Source organism: Polyodon spathula, chromosome 8, assembly GCF_017654505.1.
Source record: "Polyodon spathula isolate WHYD16114869_AA chromosome 8, ASM1765450v1, whole genome shotgun sequence".
NCBI classification, from domain to species: Eukaryota; Metazoa; Chordata; class Actinopteri; order Acipenseriformes; family Polyodontidae; genus Polyodon; species Polyodon spathula.
This window is the reverse complement of record NC_054541.1, coordinates 13467616-13487649: the sequence shown is the minus strand read 5'-3', so window position 1 is coordinate 13487649 and position 20034 is coordinate 13467616. Positions and strand designations below refer to the sequence as shown.

General features: G+C 45.0%; 1 protein-coding gene across 1 annotated transcript; it reads left to right on the top strand.

Annotated features, from left to right (window-relative positions):
- The first annotated feature begins 5536 nt into the window (after positions 1 to 5536).
- LOC121319465 (protein FAM83A-like) lies at positions 5537 to 19458 on the top strand. The gene is made up of 4 exons (XM_041256913.1): positions 5537 to 6562; positions 8891 to 9058; positions 14654 to 14778; positions 16704 to 19458. Exons 1-4 carry the CDS (start codon positions 6035 to 6037, stop codon positions 17641 to 17643), a joined length of 1761 nt encoding a protein of 586 aa, XP_041112847.1. The 5' UTR covers positions 5537 to 6034; the 3' UTR covers positions 17644 to 19458.
- The last annotated feature ends 576 nt before the right edge of the window (positions 19459 to 20034 follow it).

Here is a 20034-nt window from a genome sequence, read left to right as displayed (position 1 = left end):
TTTGCACAGCTAAATCAATATGGCAATGTGCAAATGTGCAGGAAGACTTTCCTGAGAAGGGAGGAGGAGCTCTGCTTTCTGCTGTCCCTTTTGTTCAAAAGTTCTGCTGCATTATAATATTTATTGTGCAGTACCGGGAAATAGATATTCAACACAGAAGTAAATTCCAGTTTCTTATTGGTTCATATCAGTCACATGAGACAATTGGCATCACAAGCACATCACATATGAGTGATGAGGAAATCTTCCTGGGTCATGAAGGCAAGCTTACTGTGCAGATTGTTTGTTCTAAACGTTGTGTACAGTAATGCATTGCAAATATAAATACACACATTTACAAATAGTCTACTGCTGACGGAACCACACATGACTGGAACACAAATCACTTTCAAACCAGGCCAAGGGGTAGGTGCAAATCTGCTTGCCTTTCAGGTAAATATGTTTTGATAGTTTATCTTAACCTGTATTATTGTCCTTGGCAGCACATCTCAGTGTGATATCAGTTATTGCAGACAGTAAAACATGTTATCAACTAACATGCAAAGCCAGTAGAAAATGATTGAACTCTGCAGAGTCTGGGATCCAAAGTGATAATGCCCTGAAAGAGATTCAGAGGCACAGTGTCCCGGTTCAAACTCTGCAGAGTCTGGGATCCAAAGTGAGAACTCCCTGAAAGAGATTCAGAGGCACAATGTCCCGGTTCAAACTCTGCAGAGTCTGGGATCCAAAGTGATAATGCCCTGAAAGAGATTCAGAGGCACAGTGTCCCGGTTCAAACTCTGCAGAGTCTGGGATCCAAAGTGAGAACTTCCTGAAAGAGATTCAGACGCACAATGTCCCGGTTCAAGCACTGCAGAGTCTGGGATCCAAAGTGAGAACTCCCTGAAAGAGATTCAGAGGCAAAGTGTTCCAGTTCAAACTTACATGCCCACAATAACACATTCTGTTCACAATCCAGATCGCATGCTCACAATAACACACACTATTCACAATCCAGTTTTTCTAATTATAAAATTCAACTGTATTTTTTTGTTGTCTTTTTGAAATCCAACTTTATATATTGTTTTGTTTTGTATTGTTCTGTTTTTATAAACTAGCTTTTTATCTTAGTTTTTTCTCATGGTTTAATTGAACACCTTACATTCATACCAAGAAAACAACTCCCCAGTAAGGAATCCCTGGTGCTGCCGAAGCATCTTGCTCAGTGTCTGCCTCTGGCACAACAGAAGTACAAATAAACACCACCTAAGGTCTTGAGTGACCCAGCTCTTTAAATCAGATAGCCATGGAAGCGATCTATACAGGTTGGATAAGGCAGTTGATTGCTTTGAGGGTTTTGTAATGTTAAACTGTGCCACTGTATATGCGATTATGGAATTAGTAAATGTGTCCAAGACAGGCCACCTGCCGGCACTGCACCTGAAGACTTCCTTGCCGTTTTTGAAAAGTACTCCCCAGCGGCAGTACAGGATGGGTTTTCTCTCAAGATGTTTATCACCCATATATTATCATCAGTGCCATGTACTGTGTTGAAATACATGTATTTCTATAGGACTGACTTGCCCTTGGTGAAATACCTTTGAAATGACTTGATCAAAAATAAATAGACTCCACAACAGGAAAAAATACAAAATGAAAGCCCTGCATTTCATTTGCACTCAGTTCAGATGATTGGCAATGGTTCTTTCACATGAACACATGGGATGTTGGTCATGGTTCAGGCCATGGGAAGCTGCAGTCATTGTACAGTATAATGGGCATACTGTTGTTTCATTTTCTATTTGAGACAGCACATACTGGATAATTTTTAAAGCACCCCTGTGGCTTCAACAGAGCTCTTAGAATCATGTCTGAGAACTCTTAGAATCATGGATGAGACCTCTTCGAATCATGTCTGAAAGCTTGTAGACTCATGTCTGAGAACTCTTAGAATCATGTCTGAGAGCTCTTAGAATCATGGATGAGACCTCATAGAATCATGTCTGAGATCTCTTAGAATCATGTCTGAAAACTTATAATCATGTCTGAGAGCTCTTAGAATCATGTCTGAAAGCTTTTAGAATCATGTCTAAGAACTTGTAGAATCATGTCTGAAAGCTTGTAGAATTATGTCTGAGAACTCTTAGAATCATGTCTGAGACCTCTTCGAATCATGTCTGAAAGCTTATAGAATCATGTCTGAGAACTCTTCGAATCATGTCTGAGACCTCTTCGAATCATGTCTGAAAGCTTATAGAATCATGTCTGAGAACTCTTAGAATCATGTCTAAACTCCAAGTACATCTGGTACTCCCCAAGTGGGTGTAAGAACTGCATCAGTAGGAGGGTGCAGGGGGCTTTATATTGAATCCAGTGCAAAGGCAAATTTCCTGAAGCTGCATAACTGCATAAAACTAGCAAGTGCCAGAATAGGGTCCTGAGACTAGCTTAGCTCTTGCAGTGAAACCTGCTCTCCCGGGACACCACTTCAGCACATGAGCCTCTGCTACTCATTACAAAAGGGTGCAAGCTGCAGGAAAACCCCAACAAAGATAAGAGATTGAGTGTTAGTCCTGGTGTGCTGCTGCGATGATTGAGTGATAAAGGGAGCGTTATACTGGTGAGGTAGTAATGAAACACTCAGTTTCAGTATAGGGCTGCCCCCCGAGCCCTGCTCCCCCTCTTCAAGAAGAACCCCCCAGCATTCCCAGGCAGACACTCCTGAAAGAAAAGATCTTTCCAGTTCTTAAATCCACAGCGTGTGCCTCCAGACCATGCCCCTGCTTGTCAGGACTAGTTAATAAGCTGGCTGACAGCTTCCCAGGGTGGCTGCACACACTGTGGCTGAGCAATATGCAAGTGTTCTGTGTAATAACTCCAGCCTCAGGCTTCATTCCTACCACAGGGCTCCCAATTCAACAGGTATTACAGTTGACAGCATGCAAATTACACATCCAACCAGTTATGAGGCAGTGTGGCGTGCATTGGCAGGACCTACTGTATGGGAAAAAAACATTCAGTGATGTTGTATTGAACTAATTATACCAACTATTAGAGCCTATCTGTGCCTGTGTATATTAGCATAATAACGCATGTGTGTGTTTACCTGAAACAGTTTACCTGAAACCAAGACAGTTCAATAGAGTTGTGTTTTATGCTGTTGCATTTATTGCTGTTTTAAAATACTGCTGTGATATTTGTCAAATACAGAGTGTAAGGTGCGGTGGAAGCGGGGGCTCTCTCTCTCTGATAGGGTTTCTGTAGAAAGAGAACAGCGCTGGAAACTGTCATGACGCCTGGGTCCTGTGATTGCTCCAGGCACCGTTTTGGAACTGTGATGTCACTAGCACAGGACTTGGGTTTCGGGGGAGGATATTTGAAAGTGTTGTTACCGAACAGAAAAGGAAAACCCTTTCAAAGCTCTCGAGAAAGTCTTGTCTAAAATGAAAGGCTTGATTTAGCACAAGAAAATACCCCAGTGAATTTAGCTGTAACGCTTACGATAAATTATACAATTACAAGCGACTGTCTGACAAACCTTGGGGACAACATGGTCAGACATTTTACTGGTGTGTTTTAAAACAGAAAGAAGCTTCGGCACAGGTGTAGGGTCTCGGTTCAATTAATATTCTGAGTTAGAGCACAAGAAGAGATGGACAAGAGGAGGCCACCACGCAGCCGGCTTCCAGCAGCTCACTGACCCCTGAACTCTTTTCTTTATTTGTATTGATAAATTCTGCAAGGTGTGACAGACAGGTGGGGAAGGGCAGACAGTACTTGGATAACATACTGAAAAAAAACCGGTCACACCAGCATCTCTAATCACAGTGGAATTGCACTGCAGCAGCACATTAATTGCAAACAGGTTTACAATACAACCGTTGACAGCTGCAAGCTTCTTTTGTAATTTAAAAAGTGCGAGAAGTGGGTAGGACTCCAGTGCTTTTACAGGAAGGCAAATGCACTCTAATCCTTGATGTTTATGTTAGATGGGGCTTTTGGACGACACGCAGCCTGACTACATAGGATTACCACCTCTGAGGCAGGGGCTGTTAAAATTGTAAACTCTCTTTTGAAATCCTCTATTCACCCAATAGGAAACACTAGTGTTGGCAGCCCATTCATATTGTGCATCCATTGCAGTAATATAGTACTGTGATTTTTCTAGGTTGCGCTCAGGGTAGGGTCCTGACATTCCGTGACCTGGGATATTGAATTCCAGGGACACGTGGCACCCCTGTGTGTGCATACTGGCTGCGGTACTGGTGCCACAGGAACTAGGCTGAGTAACGTCCATGTGTGGTCTCCCAGACCCCAGTCAGCATTCATCTTGCATTACCTAATGTTACTATAGTGTTCAATACAGGACTGTGGACCAGACATTAGTATTGACGGTCTCACAATTTCTGGCTTTGTAATATTATTCAGTGCCCTTTAGAAAAGTTTTACTGCTGTAAAAACTCAATGAAGCCAGGGACAGTGCGGTGAATCACGCAGGGCTTTTTAACAAGGGACCAGGGCAGTGCAAATCATTTCTGAATCATTTCAAAACCACAGTCCTGTCAAAACAAAGTTGCACCCCCCTCCTATACCCTTGTTCTGCACACACGCCGAGTCACCATTTACCCTGCACACAGAGGCCCGGTGTAATGTGATCAGGACGGGTGACTGTACTCAGTATGAGCTCGCTCATGGAAGGTGCTTCTCTTTGAAACTGATCCAGTTCTTATCGCTGGGTATCCACACACTTAACGGTCACATGATTGGTTATAGAGTTGGGATTAAATACAATACCTCTACTTAGAAACAACAGCCTTTTTCATTTCAACAAATACTGAGAAGGATGAAATAACATATGACAATTATAATTCATTAAAGCTATGTAAATACATTGAAAATAATGGATAAGTAAAAACTAGATGGTACTATTCATAGGAGCATACTTGATCTGGTAATATCTGATTCCAGCTTTTGCATTTCCCAAACAAACAGATACATATACTGAACCTTGTCCATTACACTATTACGGTTATTTCATAATACATTTTTTATGATGTTTACCTGTTTAAGTGTATGACGTATTGTTTATGGATGCAGTATATTTTGAAAATACATATTAAAAAATACAATCGTATTTAATCAATCAATCAATCAGTCGTTATTTTATATAGCACCTTTCATAGTGGCCCACCATCACAAAGCGCTTTGCAAGATGCAGTAACAACAAGAAAATCCATAATACTTCAAATACAGAGAAATACATAATACATGATATACAGTTTTAAAAATTGCATAATACATTAAATACAGTGGAAAGTGCAGAATACATGAAATAATACATTAAATACAATGGGAAGTACACAATACGTTATATTAGCATAATACATGAAATAGTACATTAAATACAGTGGAAAGTGCAGAATACATGAAATAGTGAATTAAATACAGTGGAAAGTGCATCACATGATATAATACATGAAAGCAGCAACACAGCAGCTAATAGCAGATATCAGGCTTAAAGAGCATGGAAAGCAAGAGAGAACAGGCGGGTCTTGGGTCATATAACGAAAACATGTCAAATGTCGCAAAGCTTTAGGCAGTCATATTTACAGGGACCGTGTTTCATTTGAATTACGTGGAACTTCCGCGCTCTATGACATTGTTAACTAACACCTGACTCAGAAAGGGGCGTGTTTCGAGTGTGACACACGCCCAGGTAAAGGGCGTGGTCATGCTGTTCATGAAGCCACAGGTGAGTGCAGGTAAGAGGAGGCGGTCCGGAACAGTCAGCCAATAACGAAAAATCACCCGGAGCAAGCTAACAACAGTTTAAAAAATAGGCATATGTCAAGCAGAACTAGGAGTTTAGGAGGACAGCGGGATGCGTTGCCTGAAGAAAGCAATACGACAGGGAATACCGACTTATTGTTTTCAAATATAATTTAAGGATATTTCATAATTGTATTAAACTAACAAAACAAAAAAATAAGGTAACAACAACAATAATAATTTTTTAAAAAAGCCGACGAGTCAAGGTCTGTTTGTATTGTACAAAATGACAAGCTCAGACGCTTTGCGCCCCACCTTGACAAATTCAGGACGGAAGCCGCTGGGAAAGCTAGCTGCCCGGCTGGAAGATGTGAAGAACCCTTGGAGGCAGGGAATGACATTGGAGCTCAGCCACAACGAAGCGGCCAGGCTAGCGACAGACGCCCTGTTAGACTCGGGGGAACTCCAATACAAGCGAGTGCTAGAGGAGGAGAGGGAGCTGTCGTTTCTCTCGCCCTTAGAGATCAAGTACATCGCTGAAAGCGCTTCCAAGAACAGTAGCGCAGACAGCGGCAGTGTCACTGGCTCAGGCGGAGAGCTGTGCGGGGAGGGGTACGCGGTCTCGGAGCTCACCTCGGGGACCTACTTCCCGATGATGTCAGATGAAGAGCCGCCCTTGCTGGAGCTAGGTTGGCCGGAGCTGACAAACCAGCTGCCTAAGTATGGTCCTTCAGAAACGCAAATCTACTTTCAGAGAGACAAGACGCACAATATGAAAGATGTCATTCGTTCACTAATAAACAAGGCAAATAAAGTAAGTGGTTTGTGTTTGCTTGTTTGTTTTAGGGAAAGGATAGTTGTTATGACGAGCAGCTTTGACAAGTCAAAATAATGTGAACTTTTAAAATCTGAAATGTATCCACATTTATTATAAGAATTGTTTTGCATGAGAAGCCCACCTTCTTGACCAGATGACAGGGATGGCGTTAAGTCTCCTATTGCATAGCGGTTTCACCTACCAGTTTCTTGATTAGCCGCAGTGTGTGTAGGTATAGCTATGGTATGTATGATTAAAATCTCGGTGTTGGATAACATTGAAAGAAGTTTGAATGCAATATAGGATACACGTGTTTGCAGGTTTGTACACTGTGTTAGTTTTAAAAGGAGATTATTAGAGGAGGTGCAGTAACTGGTAAATGCGAGATTGCAAGATGGCCTTTCATTGCACTGACGACGACCCACTGACTGCTGGAATAAACACAATCGCACAGAGGGACCGATGTGTTCAAGAGATAACATAGGTTAAGCATAAAGGAACAAAGGGCCACACCAAGATAACACAATCTTATTCAGGGAGCCAGAACCAGTTTTCTTTAGAACACGTTTATGAGACTGTCCCGGGGTGATTGAACCCACAAAGGGGGGGGGGGGGGGGCGGAGGACACACTACAGTGCATTTCTTTCATCAAGAAACAACTACTCCACTAGTTTTAAAAAACTACATCACTCGGTAAAAACAGGAGTGGATCAAACTGCTATGCAATGGGAGTGTTATTTCCACGCGCTGTAAAGACACGCTAACCAAGCCAATGCAATTTAAACTGCGTTGCGCACTTTTGGGACGATCAGAATTGTCCCCAGTACCCCCTTTTCTTCAGTGTAAGCTCTTTTGGTTGTTTGGATGGATTTTCTACTTCACTTTGGAGTATCCAGTAAGCTCAAGGATCGCACCATACTGCTGATAAAGGTGTTGCCCCGGCTTCCTTGTAGATCCATTCAAGTCTTGTAGTTCACACGCACTCCAGTGGCCACGCTGCAATCAGATCATGTGACCTACAGCCCAGGAACCAGGATGCAGTCATTTATCATCTTTGTTGATTTTTTTGCATATCCTGAATTAAAATTATTAAACAAATACTTAAACAAAAAAGTCTCTGAACGGTTAAAGGGGAGGCAGTAATAAAGTTGCTAATCTAATAAGATGTATGCTGATGCAGGACAATCAACCAGGGAGCTTGTACAGAGCAATGCCAAACATAAAAAGCCAGGTATGAAAAGACCCATATACTTATGCACTAGAATACTTTCATATTGTCCCGTGCAGTGAATGACCCAGGCGCTTGAATAAGCATCATTCCCGTGAGTCTCTTTGTGGGTTAATTCAGATATAGTATGAGCTGGAACATGCTGGGACATGTTCACAATGACATTGGCTGTTATTCAAACGCCAGCCAACAATGTAAGTACAGAGTAACACTAAACATAATTAGATAAATAAATCTCTATTCAGAGGGGAGGGGGGCATTGAGAGAGTAATACAACAGTACTTGCAATAGGACAGAAGATTGATTTGAATCCCATTAACAATTTCATTTGCTGCCTGAAAATGATTACTATTGTTAGACACTGAAAGCACTACACTGTTGATTTTAAATATATATATATATATATATATATATATATATATATATATATATATATAGAACAGGTATGATCAGTTCAGCTAGAAAGCAGACACATTAATAGCTGTATTCCTGAAAGCTGGCAATTTAAGAGCTGTATTCATGTCTATAGTTCAAACTTGATATCAACCCCTATCCCGTTCTGTGAACAAAGATTTAGAATGTATGTTCTGGTTTACTAGCGTAGTTCCTTTTGTATCAAATCCAATTGTAACTAAACTGCAGAGAAACACCAGTGATTCGGTGAGCTGTCCCTCGCTCCAGTGATTCGGTGAGCTGTCCCTCGCTCCAGTGATTCGGTGAGCTGTCCCTCGCTCCAGTGATTCGGTGAGCTGTCCCTCGCTCCAGTGATTCGGTGAGCTGTCCCTCGCTCCAGTGATTCGGTGAGCTGACCCTCGCTCCAGTGATTCGGTGAGCTGTCCCTCGCTCCAGTGATTCAGTGAGCTGACCCTCGCTCCAGTGATTCAGTGAGCTGTCCCTCGCTCCAGTGATTCAGTGAGCTGACCCTCGCTCCAGTGATTCAGAGAGCTGACCCTCGCTCCAGTGATTCAGTGAGCTGACCCTCGCTCCAGTGATTCAGTGAGCTGTCCCTCGCTCCAGTGATTCAGTGAGTCAGTGAACTGTCCCTCTCAGGTGATTTGTTTGTAGATTGTATTGATTGGTGTATTTTTGCTTTCCAGGTAATAGCATTAGTGATGGACCTCTTCACAGACGTGGATCTGTTTTGTGACTTGCTGGAAGCTGCAAATAAACGCAAAGTTCCCGTTTACATCCTACTGGACGAGAAGAACCTGAAGTATTTTATTGAGATGTGCAACACCTTGGACATCCAGACGATCCACATCAGCGTAAGATACTTACAAACCTCACACGTTGAGCCTCAGAGAACTCCATCCTTTATTATTGTTCCATGCTTTGGCGTTCAGGCAGTAATAGTGCACTCCACACCGCAGTGTTCACTCAGGCAGTAACGGTGCGCTCCACACTGCAGTGTTCATTCAGGCAGTAACTACACTGCAGTGTTCATTCAGGCAGTAACTACACTGTAGTGTTCATTCAGGCAGTAACTACACTGCAGTGTTCACTCAGGCAGTAACGGTGCGCTCCACACTGCAGTGTTCATTCAGGCAGTAACTACACTGCAGTGTTCACTCAGGCAGTAACGGTGCGCTCCACGCTGCAGTGTTCATTCAGGCAGTAACGGTGCGCTCCACGCTGCAGTGTTCATTCAGGCAGTAACTACACTGCAGTGTTCATTCAGGCAGTAACTACACTGTAGTGTTCATTCAGGCAGGAACTACACTGCAGTGTTCACTCAGACAGTAACGGTGCGCTCCACACTGCAGTGTTCACTCAGACAGTAACGGTGCGCTCCACACTGCAGTGTTCATTCAGGCAGTAACTACACTGCAGTGTTCATTCAGGCAGGAACTACACTGCAGTGTTCATTCAGGCAGTAATAGTGCACTCCACACCGCAGTGTTCGCTCAGGCAGTAACGGTGCGCTCCACACTGCAGTGTTCATTCAGGCAGTAACTACACTGCAGTGTTCACTCAGGCAGTAACTACACTGCAGTGTTCATTCAGGCAGTTACGGTCAGCTCCACGCTGCAGTGTTCACTCAGACAGTAACGGTGCGCCCCACACTGCAGTGTTCATTCAGGCAGTAACTACACTGCAGTGTTCATTCAGGCAGTAACTACACTGCAGTGTTCACTCAGGCAGTAACGGTGCGCTCCACACTGCAGTGTTCACTCAGGCAGTAACGGTGTGCTCCACGCTGCAGTGTTCATTCAGGCAGTAACGGTGCGCTCCACGCTGCAGTGTTCATTCAGGCAGTAACTACACTGCAGTGTTCATTCAGGCAGTAACGGTGCGCTCCACACTGCAGTGTTCACTCAGGCAGTAACTACACTGCAGTGTTCATTCAGGCAGGAACTACACTGCAGTGTTCATTCAGGCAGTAATAGTGCACTCCACACCGCAGTGTTCGCTCAGGCAGTAACGGTGCGCTCCACGCTGCAGTGTTCACTCAGGCAGTAACGGTGCGCTCCACACTGCAGTGTTCATTCAGGCGGTAACTACACTGCAGTGTTCACTCAGGCAGTAACGGTGCGCTCCACACTGCAGTGTTCATTCAGGCAGTAACTACACTGCAGTGTTCACTCAGGCAGTAACTGCACTGCAGTGTTCACTCAGGCAGTAACGGTGCGCTCCACACTGCAGTGTTCATTCAGGCAGTAACTACACTGCAGTGTTCACTCAGGCAGTAACTACACTGCAGTGTTCACTCAGGCAGTAACGGTGCGCTCCACGCTGCAGTGTTCATTCAGGCAGTAACGGTGCGCTCCACGCTGCAGTGTTCATTCAGGCAGTAACTACACTGCAGTGTTCATTCAGGCAGTAACTACACTGCAGTGTTCATTCAGGCAGTAACTACACTGCAGTGTTCATTCAGGCAGTAACTACACTGCAGTGTTCATTCAGGCAGTAACGGTGCGCTCCACACTGCAGTGTTCATTCAGGCAGTAACTACACTGCAGTGTTCATTCAGGCAGTAACTACACTGCAGTGTTCATTCAGGCAGTAATAGTGCACTCCACACCGCAGTGTTCGCTCAGGCAGTAACGGTGCGCTCCACACTGCAGTGTTCATTCAGGCAGTAACTACACTGCAGTGTTCACTCAGGCAGTAACTACACTGCAGTGTTCATTCAGGCAGTAACGGTGCGCTCCACACTGCAGTGTTCACTCAGGCAGTAACGGTGCGCTCCACACTGCAGTGTTCATTCAGGCAGTAACTACACTGCAGTGTTCATTCAGGCAGTAACTACACTGCAGTGTTCATTCAGGCAGTAACTACACTGCAGTGTTCATTCAGGCAGTAACGGTGCGCTCCACACTGCAGTGTTCATTCAGGCAGTAACTACACTGCAGTGTTCATTCAGGCAGTAACGGTGCGCTCCACACTGCAGTGTTCATTCAGGCAGTAACTACACTGCAGTGTTCATTCAGGCAGTAACGGTGCGCTCCACACTGCAGTGTTCATTCAGGCAGTAACTACACTGCAGTGTTCATTCAGGCAGTAACTACACTGCAGTGTTCATTCAGGCAGTAACGGTGCGCTCCACACTGCAGTGTTCATTCAGGCAGTAACTACACTGCAGTGTTCATTCAGGCAGTAACTACACTGCAGTGTTCATTCAGGCAGTAACTACACTGCAGTGTTCATTCACGGTGTAACCACACTGCAGTGTTCATTCAGGCAGTAACTACACTGCAGTGTTCATTCAGGCAGTAACGGTGCGCTCCACACACTGCAGTGTTCATTCAGGCAGTAACGGTGCGCTCCACACTGCAGTGTTCATTCAGGCAGTAACTACACTGCAGTGTTCATTCAGGCAGTAACACACTGCAGTGTTCAGTAACTACACTGCAGTGTTCATTCAGGCAGTAACGGTGCGCAGTCCACACTGCAGTGTTCATTCAGGCAGTAACTACACTGCAGTGTTCATTCAGGCAGTAACTCCACGCTGCAGTGTTCACTCAGGCAGTAACGGTGCGCTCCACACTGCAGTGTTCATTCAGGCAGTAACTGCGCTCCACACTGCAGTGTTCATTCAGGCAGTAACTACACTGCAGTGTTCATTCAGGCAGTAACTACACTGCAGTGTTCATTCAGGCAGTAACTACACTGCAGTGTTCATTCAGGCAGTAACTGCGCTCCACACTGCAGTGTTCATTCAGGCAGTAACTGCGCTCCACACTGCAGTGTTCATTCAGGCAGTAACGGTGCACTCCAGTGTTCATTCAGGCAGTAACTACACGCTCCACAGGCAGTAACGGTGTTCACTCAGCAGTAACTCCACACTGCAGTGTTCATTCAGGCAGTAACGGTGCGCTCCACACTGCAGTGTTCATTCAGGCAGTAACTACACTGCAGTGTTCATTCAGGCAGTAACGGTGCGCTCCACACTGCAGTGTTCATTCAGGCAGTAACTGCGCTCCACACTGCAGTGTTCACTCAGGCAGTAACTACACTGCAGTGTTCATTCAGGCAGTAACGGTGCGCTCCACACTGCAGTGTTCACTCAGGCAGTAACGGTGCAGCTCCACACTGCAGTGTTCATTCAGGCAGTAACGGTGCGCTCCACACTGCAGTGTTCATTCAGGCAGTAACTACACTGCAGTGTTCATTCAGGCAGTAACGGTGCGCTCCACGCTGCAGTGTTCATTCAGGCAGTAACGGTGCGCTCCACGCTGCAGTGTTCATTCAGGCAGTAACTACACTGCAGTGTTCATTCAGGCAGTAACGGTGCGCTCCACACTGCAGTGTTCATTCAGGCAGTAACGGTGCGCTCCACACTGCAGTGTTCATTCAGGCAGTAACTACACTGCAGTGTTCACTCAGGCAGTAACGGTGCAGTGTTCACTCAGGCAGTAACGGTGCGCTCCACGCTGCAGTGTTCACTCAGACAGTAACGGTGCGCTCCACGCTGCAGTGTTCATTCAGGCAGTAACGGTGCGCTCCACACTGCAGTGTTCATTCAGGCAGTAACGGTGCGCTCCACGCTGCAGTGTTCATTCAGGCAGTAACGGTGCGCTCCACTGCAGTGTTCATTCAGGCAGTAACTACACTGCAGTGTTCATTCAGGCAGTAACGGTGCGCTCCACACTGCAGTGTTCATTCAGGCAGTAACGGTGCGCTCCACGCTGCAGTGTTCATTCAGGCAGTAACTACACTGCAGTGTTCATTCAGGCAGTAACGGTGCGCTCCACACTGCAGTGTTCACTCAGGCAGTAACTACACTGCAGTGTTCATTCAGGCAGTAACTACACTGCAGTGTTCATTCAGGCAGTAATAGTGCACTCCACACCGCAGTGTTCGCTCAGGCAGTAACGGTGCGCTCCACGCTGCAGTGTTCACTCAGGCAGTAACGGTGCGCTCCACACTGCAGTGTTCATTCAGGCAGTAACTACACTGCAGTGTTCATTCAGGCAGTAACGGTGCGCTCCACACTGCAGTGTTCATTCAGGCAGTAACTACACTGCAGTGTTCACTCAGGCAGTAACTACACTGCAGTGTTCACTCAGGCAGTAACGGTGCGCTCCACACTGCAGTGTTCACTCAGGCAGTAACGGTGCGCTCCACACTGCAGTGTTCACTCAGGCAGTAACTACACTGCAGTGTTCATTCAGGCAGTAACGGTGCGCTCCACGCTGCAGTGTTCATTCAGGCAGTAACGGTGCGCTCCACGCTGCAGTGTTCATTCAGGCAGTAACTACGCTCCACTGCAGTGTTCACTCAGGCAGTAACTACACTGCAGTGTTCATTCAGGCAGTAACGGTGCGCTCCACGCTGCAGTGTTCATTCAGGCAGTAACGGTGCGCTCCACGCTGCAGTGTTCACTCAGGCAGTAACGGTGCGCTCCACGCTGCAGTGTTCACTCAGGCAGTAACTACACTGCAGTGTTCATTCAGGCAGTAACGGTGCGCTCCACGCTGCAGTGTTCATTCAGGCAGTAACTACACTGCAGTGTTCACTCAGGCAGTAACGGTGCGCTCCACGCTGCAGTGTTCATTCAGGCAGTAACGGTGCGCTCCACGCTGCAGTGTTCACTCAGGCAGTAACTACACTGTAGTGTTCATTCAGGCAGTAACTACACTGCAGTGTTCATTCAGGCAGTAACTGTGCACTCCACACTGCAGTGTTCATTCAGGCAGTAACGGTGCGCTCCACACTGCAGTGTTCATTCAGGCAGTAACTACACTGCAGTGTTCACTCAGGCAGTAACTACACTGCAGTGTTCACTCAGGCAGTAACGGTGCGCTCCACGCTGCAGTGTTCACTCAGACAGTAACGGTGAGCTCCACGTTCCAGTGTTCATTCAGGCAGTAACGGTGCGCTCCACACTGCAGTGTTCATTCAGGCAGTAACGGTGCGCTCCACGCTGCAGTGTTCACTCAGACAGTAACGGTGCGCTCCACGCTGCAGTGTTCATTCAGGCAGTAACTACACTGTAGTGTTCATTCAGGCAGTAACGGTGCGCTCCACACTGCAGTGTTCACTCAGGCAGTAACGGTGTGCTCCACACTGCAGTGCTCAGTATTCATAGGGGAGTTTCAAATAGCTGTATACACGTGCGTTCTTACTTGATTAGCACATGAGCACTGCTGTGTTCATTCCGTCCAGATCAGTAGCACTGCACATGCAATGACCCTACTGCTTGAACTTTTAATATTACCAGAGGAGAGGAGAGGAGGCAAAGGGTGACTGTAAAATGACATCCAAATAGGTAGAGCAAATACAGATAGGAGGTAGAGGCTTTGCGTTTGTGTGGGAGATCTGAAGACACTATAAACCACATTATTGTGAGCTTCAGTTTGATCTGTTTATTTCATTGTTTATTTTTCACCTTAGTATTATTATTATTATTTTCCTAGAACATGAGAGTCCGCAGTGTTTGTGGAGATACCTATTGCACAAAGCATGGCAAGAAGTTTACTGGGCAGGTCTTGGAGAAGTTTCTTATAATCGACTGTGAAGAAGTGATTGCTGGGTCTTACAGGTATGAAGCTATTTCCATGTTCAAATAAGTATTACGACAGTCCTGTAATTGAACTACCAGTTACCCCGTCGCTTCAGAGACCCTTGTGTCTGAATTCCACTCTGAGAATGAGAAGTGTATCAGTGTGCTGGACCTGGCTCCAGTGCTTGGTAGAAGTTGGAAACTGTTTGTAAGGGCTGTTTTATCAAACTCTTTCTTGCTCATCCGAGGATAACTACAGCAATGAGGTGGAATAGAAATAGGAATAGCCAGCCTGTGTGCCCCCTGGTTTCAGGAGAGTTTGGAATGCGGCTCAATGCGGAAGTTGGTTGTGACGCAGCACAAACAAATGCCCTCAATTGATAGTTTTCCTTTGAATGTGTCTGTAGGAGAGAGAGAGAGAGAGAGGAGAGAGAGAGAGAGAGAGAGAGAGAGAGAGAGAAGCTGCTAATCAGAGAGATTTCTTGATGTTTATTTAATGCAGGTGGGGCTGTTGATTATATCAATAAACTGTAGGCTTATCAATAACCTTATCAATTATTTTATAATAAAAAAAACACACACACAGGAAAACTAATTACTGTGCATGAAACAAGTAGCCCATCAAGAGCATTAAAGGATATTTATAGAGCTGTACTACTCACCTCTTACCCTGTGTGGTATTAAACATATAGTGATCCATATCATATAGTGACATTAGTGTATCACTCCACCCCTGATAGGATATCTATAGAGCTGTACTACTCGCCTTACCCTGTGTTGTATTGGCCCTGCAGCTCTTTCCAGGGTGTGTTGATCAGACTCCCTGAGTAAAGCCTAATCCGAGTTGCTCAGAGGCTCTGGATTTATAGGACACAATACCAACCCTCAACCTGTGCTCCCTGTTGTTGTGAGCCACATTCTTTGAATTGGGCTCATTCTTTAGAAGCAGTGCAGTTTTGGGGAATTCACCTAATGAGTAATAAGTGGTTATACAGGTAATCAGCCGTGGTATCTGAATCAGGTTGAAAGAATATACAGTGCGCAATGAGGAATGCACCGTGGCGTCTCCTACGACAAGTCTCAGGATGTTACCTAATTATCTCCAAACTGTACGGTGGGTGAGTCTGATTTTATACCAGCCGTGGTTACTGGAACACTTTTGTGGACAGAGAAACCTAAAAAAAATACAAGAACACAAAGAAACCCAGGATTGCACCTGCTGGCCTCACAGCTGCTTTATTTACTTCACTGTTTCACACTTCACATTGCATCCTGTAAGCCCACGAGTCTCGGCTCGCACTGCACCTTCGGCTGCTCTTCTGAGCTCTCAAATCCTTCAGATTGTAGGCTGAAGTTTCAACAGCCGCAGCTGTTATTATGAGAAACGCTGCCTTTCGCAATATTTAAAACTGGTTCTGCAGTTGTGCTTTTGTCTTGTTTTAGGGAGGGGAAATGTTTAAGCGGAGCAGAACTGTGCAAACATGGCACTTCTTAGGTGCTGTGAGGAGGCTGTTTTATTTAGTGTCTGAAATAAATTGAATTATTTTGCTATCGACCTGCACGATTAGATCAACACATGGTGGTGTGCAACAAACTCCAGCTGGAATGATGAACGTTCAAATGAAATTCAACGCTCATTAGAAACTGTTTTCATAACCATTAGACTCCCAGTCCAGAAACCCCCCTTCCAGTTAAAGGACACTGGTGTTTAGAAATTGTTACAATTTGTTTTTTGCCATAAAGACATTTTCCACCTCTCTGTAACTCTTTTGAAATGTTCTGCGTCTGTGTAGATTATTTACATTTTGTCTTACTCCTATCAAGTAGCGTTCACTTCTTTCTTTTTTTTCAGTTTGCATATTTAAATGAAATCTTAGTTCAAAGGATCAAGGGGAACAAAATAAATAAATGTCAATATGAAGACAATGCTGCTCATATTGAACTCTCCCTCTGTTTGTTTCCAGTTTCACCTGGCTCTCTTCTCAGGTTCACAGCAATATGCTGATGCACTTCACCGGACGAATCGTCGAGAGCTTTGACAGGGAGTTCCGATGCCTCTACGCAGATTCCCAAATCGTCGATAGCTTACACGACCCAGACGAAGACAGAATTCCCTGTTACTCCTTCGGGAAACACCTTCCGGAGATCAAGCAAGAAAACCCAAAGGAACGTGTCTACTCTGACCCTTCCAGCAGCTGCTCCAGCAACAGCTTCTCCAGCATCAAGAAGAGTCCAGGCATGGGCTGCCTGGCGTACCAACTGAATTACGATAACACTTACCTCAGTCCAGACAAGAGGGCCCCAAGTCCAGGTTTGTACAATCCCAGCAACAAAGGGAGAAAAGGGTCTGGCAGCAGCAGTGCTTTGGAGCAGTCCAACGCTGGCTCACAAGAATTCAACCCTAGCGCACTCAGAAATGGAGGAGGAGCTGTATCCAAGATCTTAGGGCTGGGTCTTTATGAGCCCAAGCAGAACGTCACTCTGCTGAACCCCTCACTGGGGAAGGCGCAAAGGAGCCCCCCTTACTCTGATCCAGAGCAGCCTGGCAAACAGAAGACAGCCCCGCTCTTCAGCAAACTCTCTGATTTCTTAACCCCTGGTACAAAAGAAGGCTTTACCAAATCTCCAACCCGAAACAATGCCTCCGCCACCGTGTTGCAATTCAAAGACCTGAGCCTGTCAGAATCGACAAAAACAAACGAAAACAAACCCGGGTATCCGGTGGTGCCGGCACCCCTGCCCGCTGACCTGCTGCCAGCGGTGAGACGAGGAGAAATCAGCAGGCACGATGTCAAGAGGATGACCCTCGGGCACAGCCAGCTGGACCTAGTAAACCGCTACAACAAGATGAAATCCAAAAACATATACAGCAGGTTCGAGGTAAAAGACACTCCGCACAAGTGAACCAGGCTGTCCTTTCAGACGAAGAGAGATACTGATGAATAATTAAGCAAAATGAAAGTCATCTTGCAAGTTTACCTGCGCCATGCCTTGGCAAAGCCACTTCCTGTATGTTTGAGGTGTGACTATTCCACTGTATAGTGTGTTCCTCGGGGATTCTGTAAATAACAAAAGCAATGAAACACATGCATCACGCTTCGCTGTCTACGAATGGATGTGTTTTACACTAATAGAATTAAGGCATGTTTTTGTGTTATACACTGCTTTAATTCAGTTAAACAGAGCCTGTCTGTGGTATATACAAGGTCAACATGTGAGGCAGCAAGCAGACTGTAACGAACGTGCAGAGACTTGTCAGGAGTAAATAAGACTCCCCCTTCTCATTACTTGTGAAAGTGTCTGTTTACTTCTGAGCAGCCTGCTGTTTATTCAGGACTCAGTGGACAGTGTTCCTCTTCAGCACTCAGGACCTTTAATCTGGCATTCTGCTGGTTTTGTTTGCTGTATTTCTTGTCTTCCTGCAGTGCAAACGGTTGGTGTGATTCTTTTTATTAGGGGGAGGGTTGCAGTATATAGAGAGGTGTTGAGAAATTCAGATTTGCAGAGCGCCTGGCTTCCCAAAGGGCTTGTGGGTTTTATGCTGTTCTGCCGCGTGTTACTGTTTCTGCAGATGTGTAATCATCTACATTTGCTATTTTCAAAAAACATGCTTTTTGTGGATTATACGATAAAAGGTGTTTTGATAAATCTCTTGTATAATGAGCATTTTCCCAAAATGTGCCATTTATTACCATATGTAAATATGTTGCTATAAATTGTTTTTTTTAATTGATGAAGAGTATTATTATTATTATTATTGGTGTGCACATTGTTAAATTGCAGTATGCAGAACAAAGTTTCTACTTCATTCCGGCACTGCATCCTGTACACTGGCTTAAAATAACTAGTCTGAGACTGTGATATATGGAATGGACAGTGGGTTCAGTGCTAGTGCAAGTGCTATGGAAATACAGAGAACAAGTGAGGGCTGTGACTGTCTTAGAACAGGCTGTGCACTCTGAAGGGTTTTATTAAACGAGAGAGCGCTTCATTATGCAGTGTAAAAGGCGGCCTGCATTAGCTGTCACTGTTTTCATTAATCATCCCATGTGCCAGAGGAGGCGCTGCACTGTGCCATAGCAACATTCCAAACATGGAACTCTGGCAGCAGAGAAAATGTAACCTGTTCTCTTGCGAGTCTGGAAGCATTAAGAAATGCTGCCTGTCTATTCTGGTTTTTTATCTCCTTTTTTTTAATGAAGCTGCTTGTGGAACACCGCTTGCACAGACAGCATAACCAGCAGAGCGGGTTACCCTCTTGCCTCAATGTTACCTAGATTACTTTTTCTTTTTTTGTCCAAAGCTTTCTGCAAATATGCTGAAAAGCCTGCTACCCATCTCCACCCTCTGGCATGCCTAGCAGGATTCTTGTAATGCAGCACTGTGACAGAGTGCTAGCCGTGGCATTAGAAGCAGTGCAACTACATAGCAGGTGCCTTTACTGTTGTTTGTAGTGAATCAGGCTTTGCAGTCATGACAATAAAACAGGTCTGGTTTTTCACGATGAGAGATGTTTAGCATGATGCCTCTAGCAATACTAGATATATTAAGTGAAGGTTTTGACAATGTTAGCATTGTAAGTATTTATGACATATTGTCATTGGTATTTCATACTTTATAAAAGCCTGGCTCACTACTGTATTGAAACACACATACACTACCGGTCAAGTTTTAGAACACCTCCATTTTTCCAGTTTTTATTGAAATTTACACAGTTTAATGTCTCAATGTACTCTGAAATTAAAGCATAGAACAAATAAACAATTTGAGATAAAAAAGAAATCATGGAATCGTTTTAACAAAATTTTATCAAAATTTGGCTCAAAGTAGCCACCTTTTGCAGATATAACAGCCGAACACACTTGTGCCATTCTTTGTACAATGGAAATCAAATATTGTTCGGAAAGCTCTTCCCAACACTGTTGCAGAAGTTCCCACAAATGTGTTGCACTTGTAGGTTGCTTTGCTTTCACCCTTCTGTCCAGTTCATCCCAAACCAGCTCGATGGGGTTTAAGGCTGGAGACTGTACTGGCCATTCCATGATTTGAAGCCTACTGTCTTGTTCTTTTCTTCTAAGGTAGTTCTGACATAGCCTGGAGGTATGTTTTGGGTCATTATCTTGCTGTAGGATGAACCCCTGACCAACTAGGCTTATACCAGAGGGTATTGCATGGCACTGTAAAATGCTGTGGTAGCCGTTTTCGTTCAGGGCGCCACTCACTCTGTTCAAGTCGCCGACTCTAGATCCACAAAGGAGCCCCAGACCATCACACTTCCTCCTCCATATTTGACAG

Bases quoted from the DNA above. Each gene is read 5' to 3' on its own strand.
- LOC121319465 (XM_041256913.1), top strand. From the start codon at position 6,035: ATGACAAGCTCAGACGCTTTGCGCCCCACCTTGACAAATTCAGGACGG. The intron at 6,563-8,890 runs GTAAGTGGTTTG...TTTGCTTTCCAG, and splicing joins TAATAAACAAGGCAAATAAA to GTAATAGCATTAGTGATGGA. The intron at 14,779-16,703 runs GTATGAAGCTAT...GTTTGTTTCCAG, and splicing joins GTGATTGCTGGGTCTTACAG to TTTCACCTGGCTCTCTTCTC.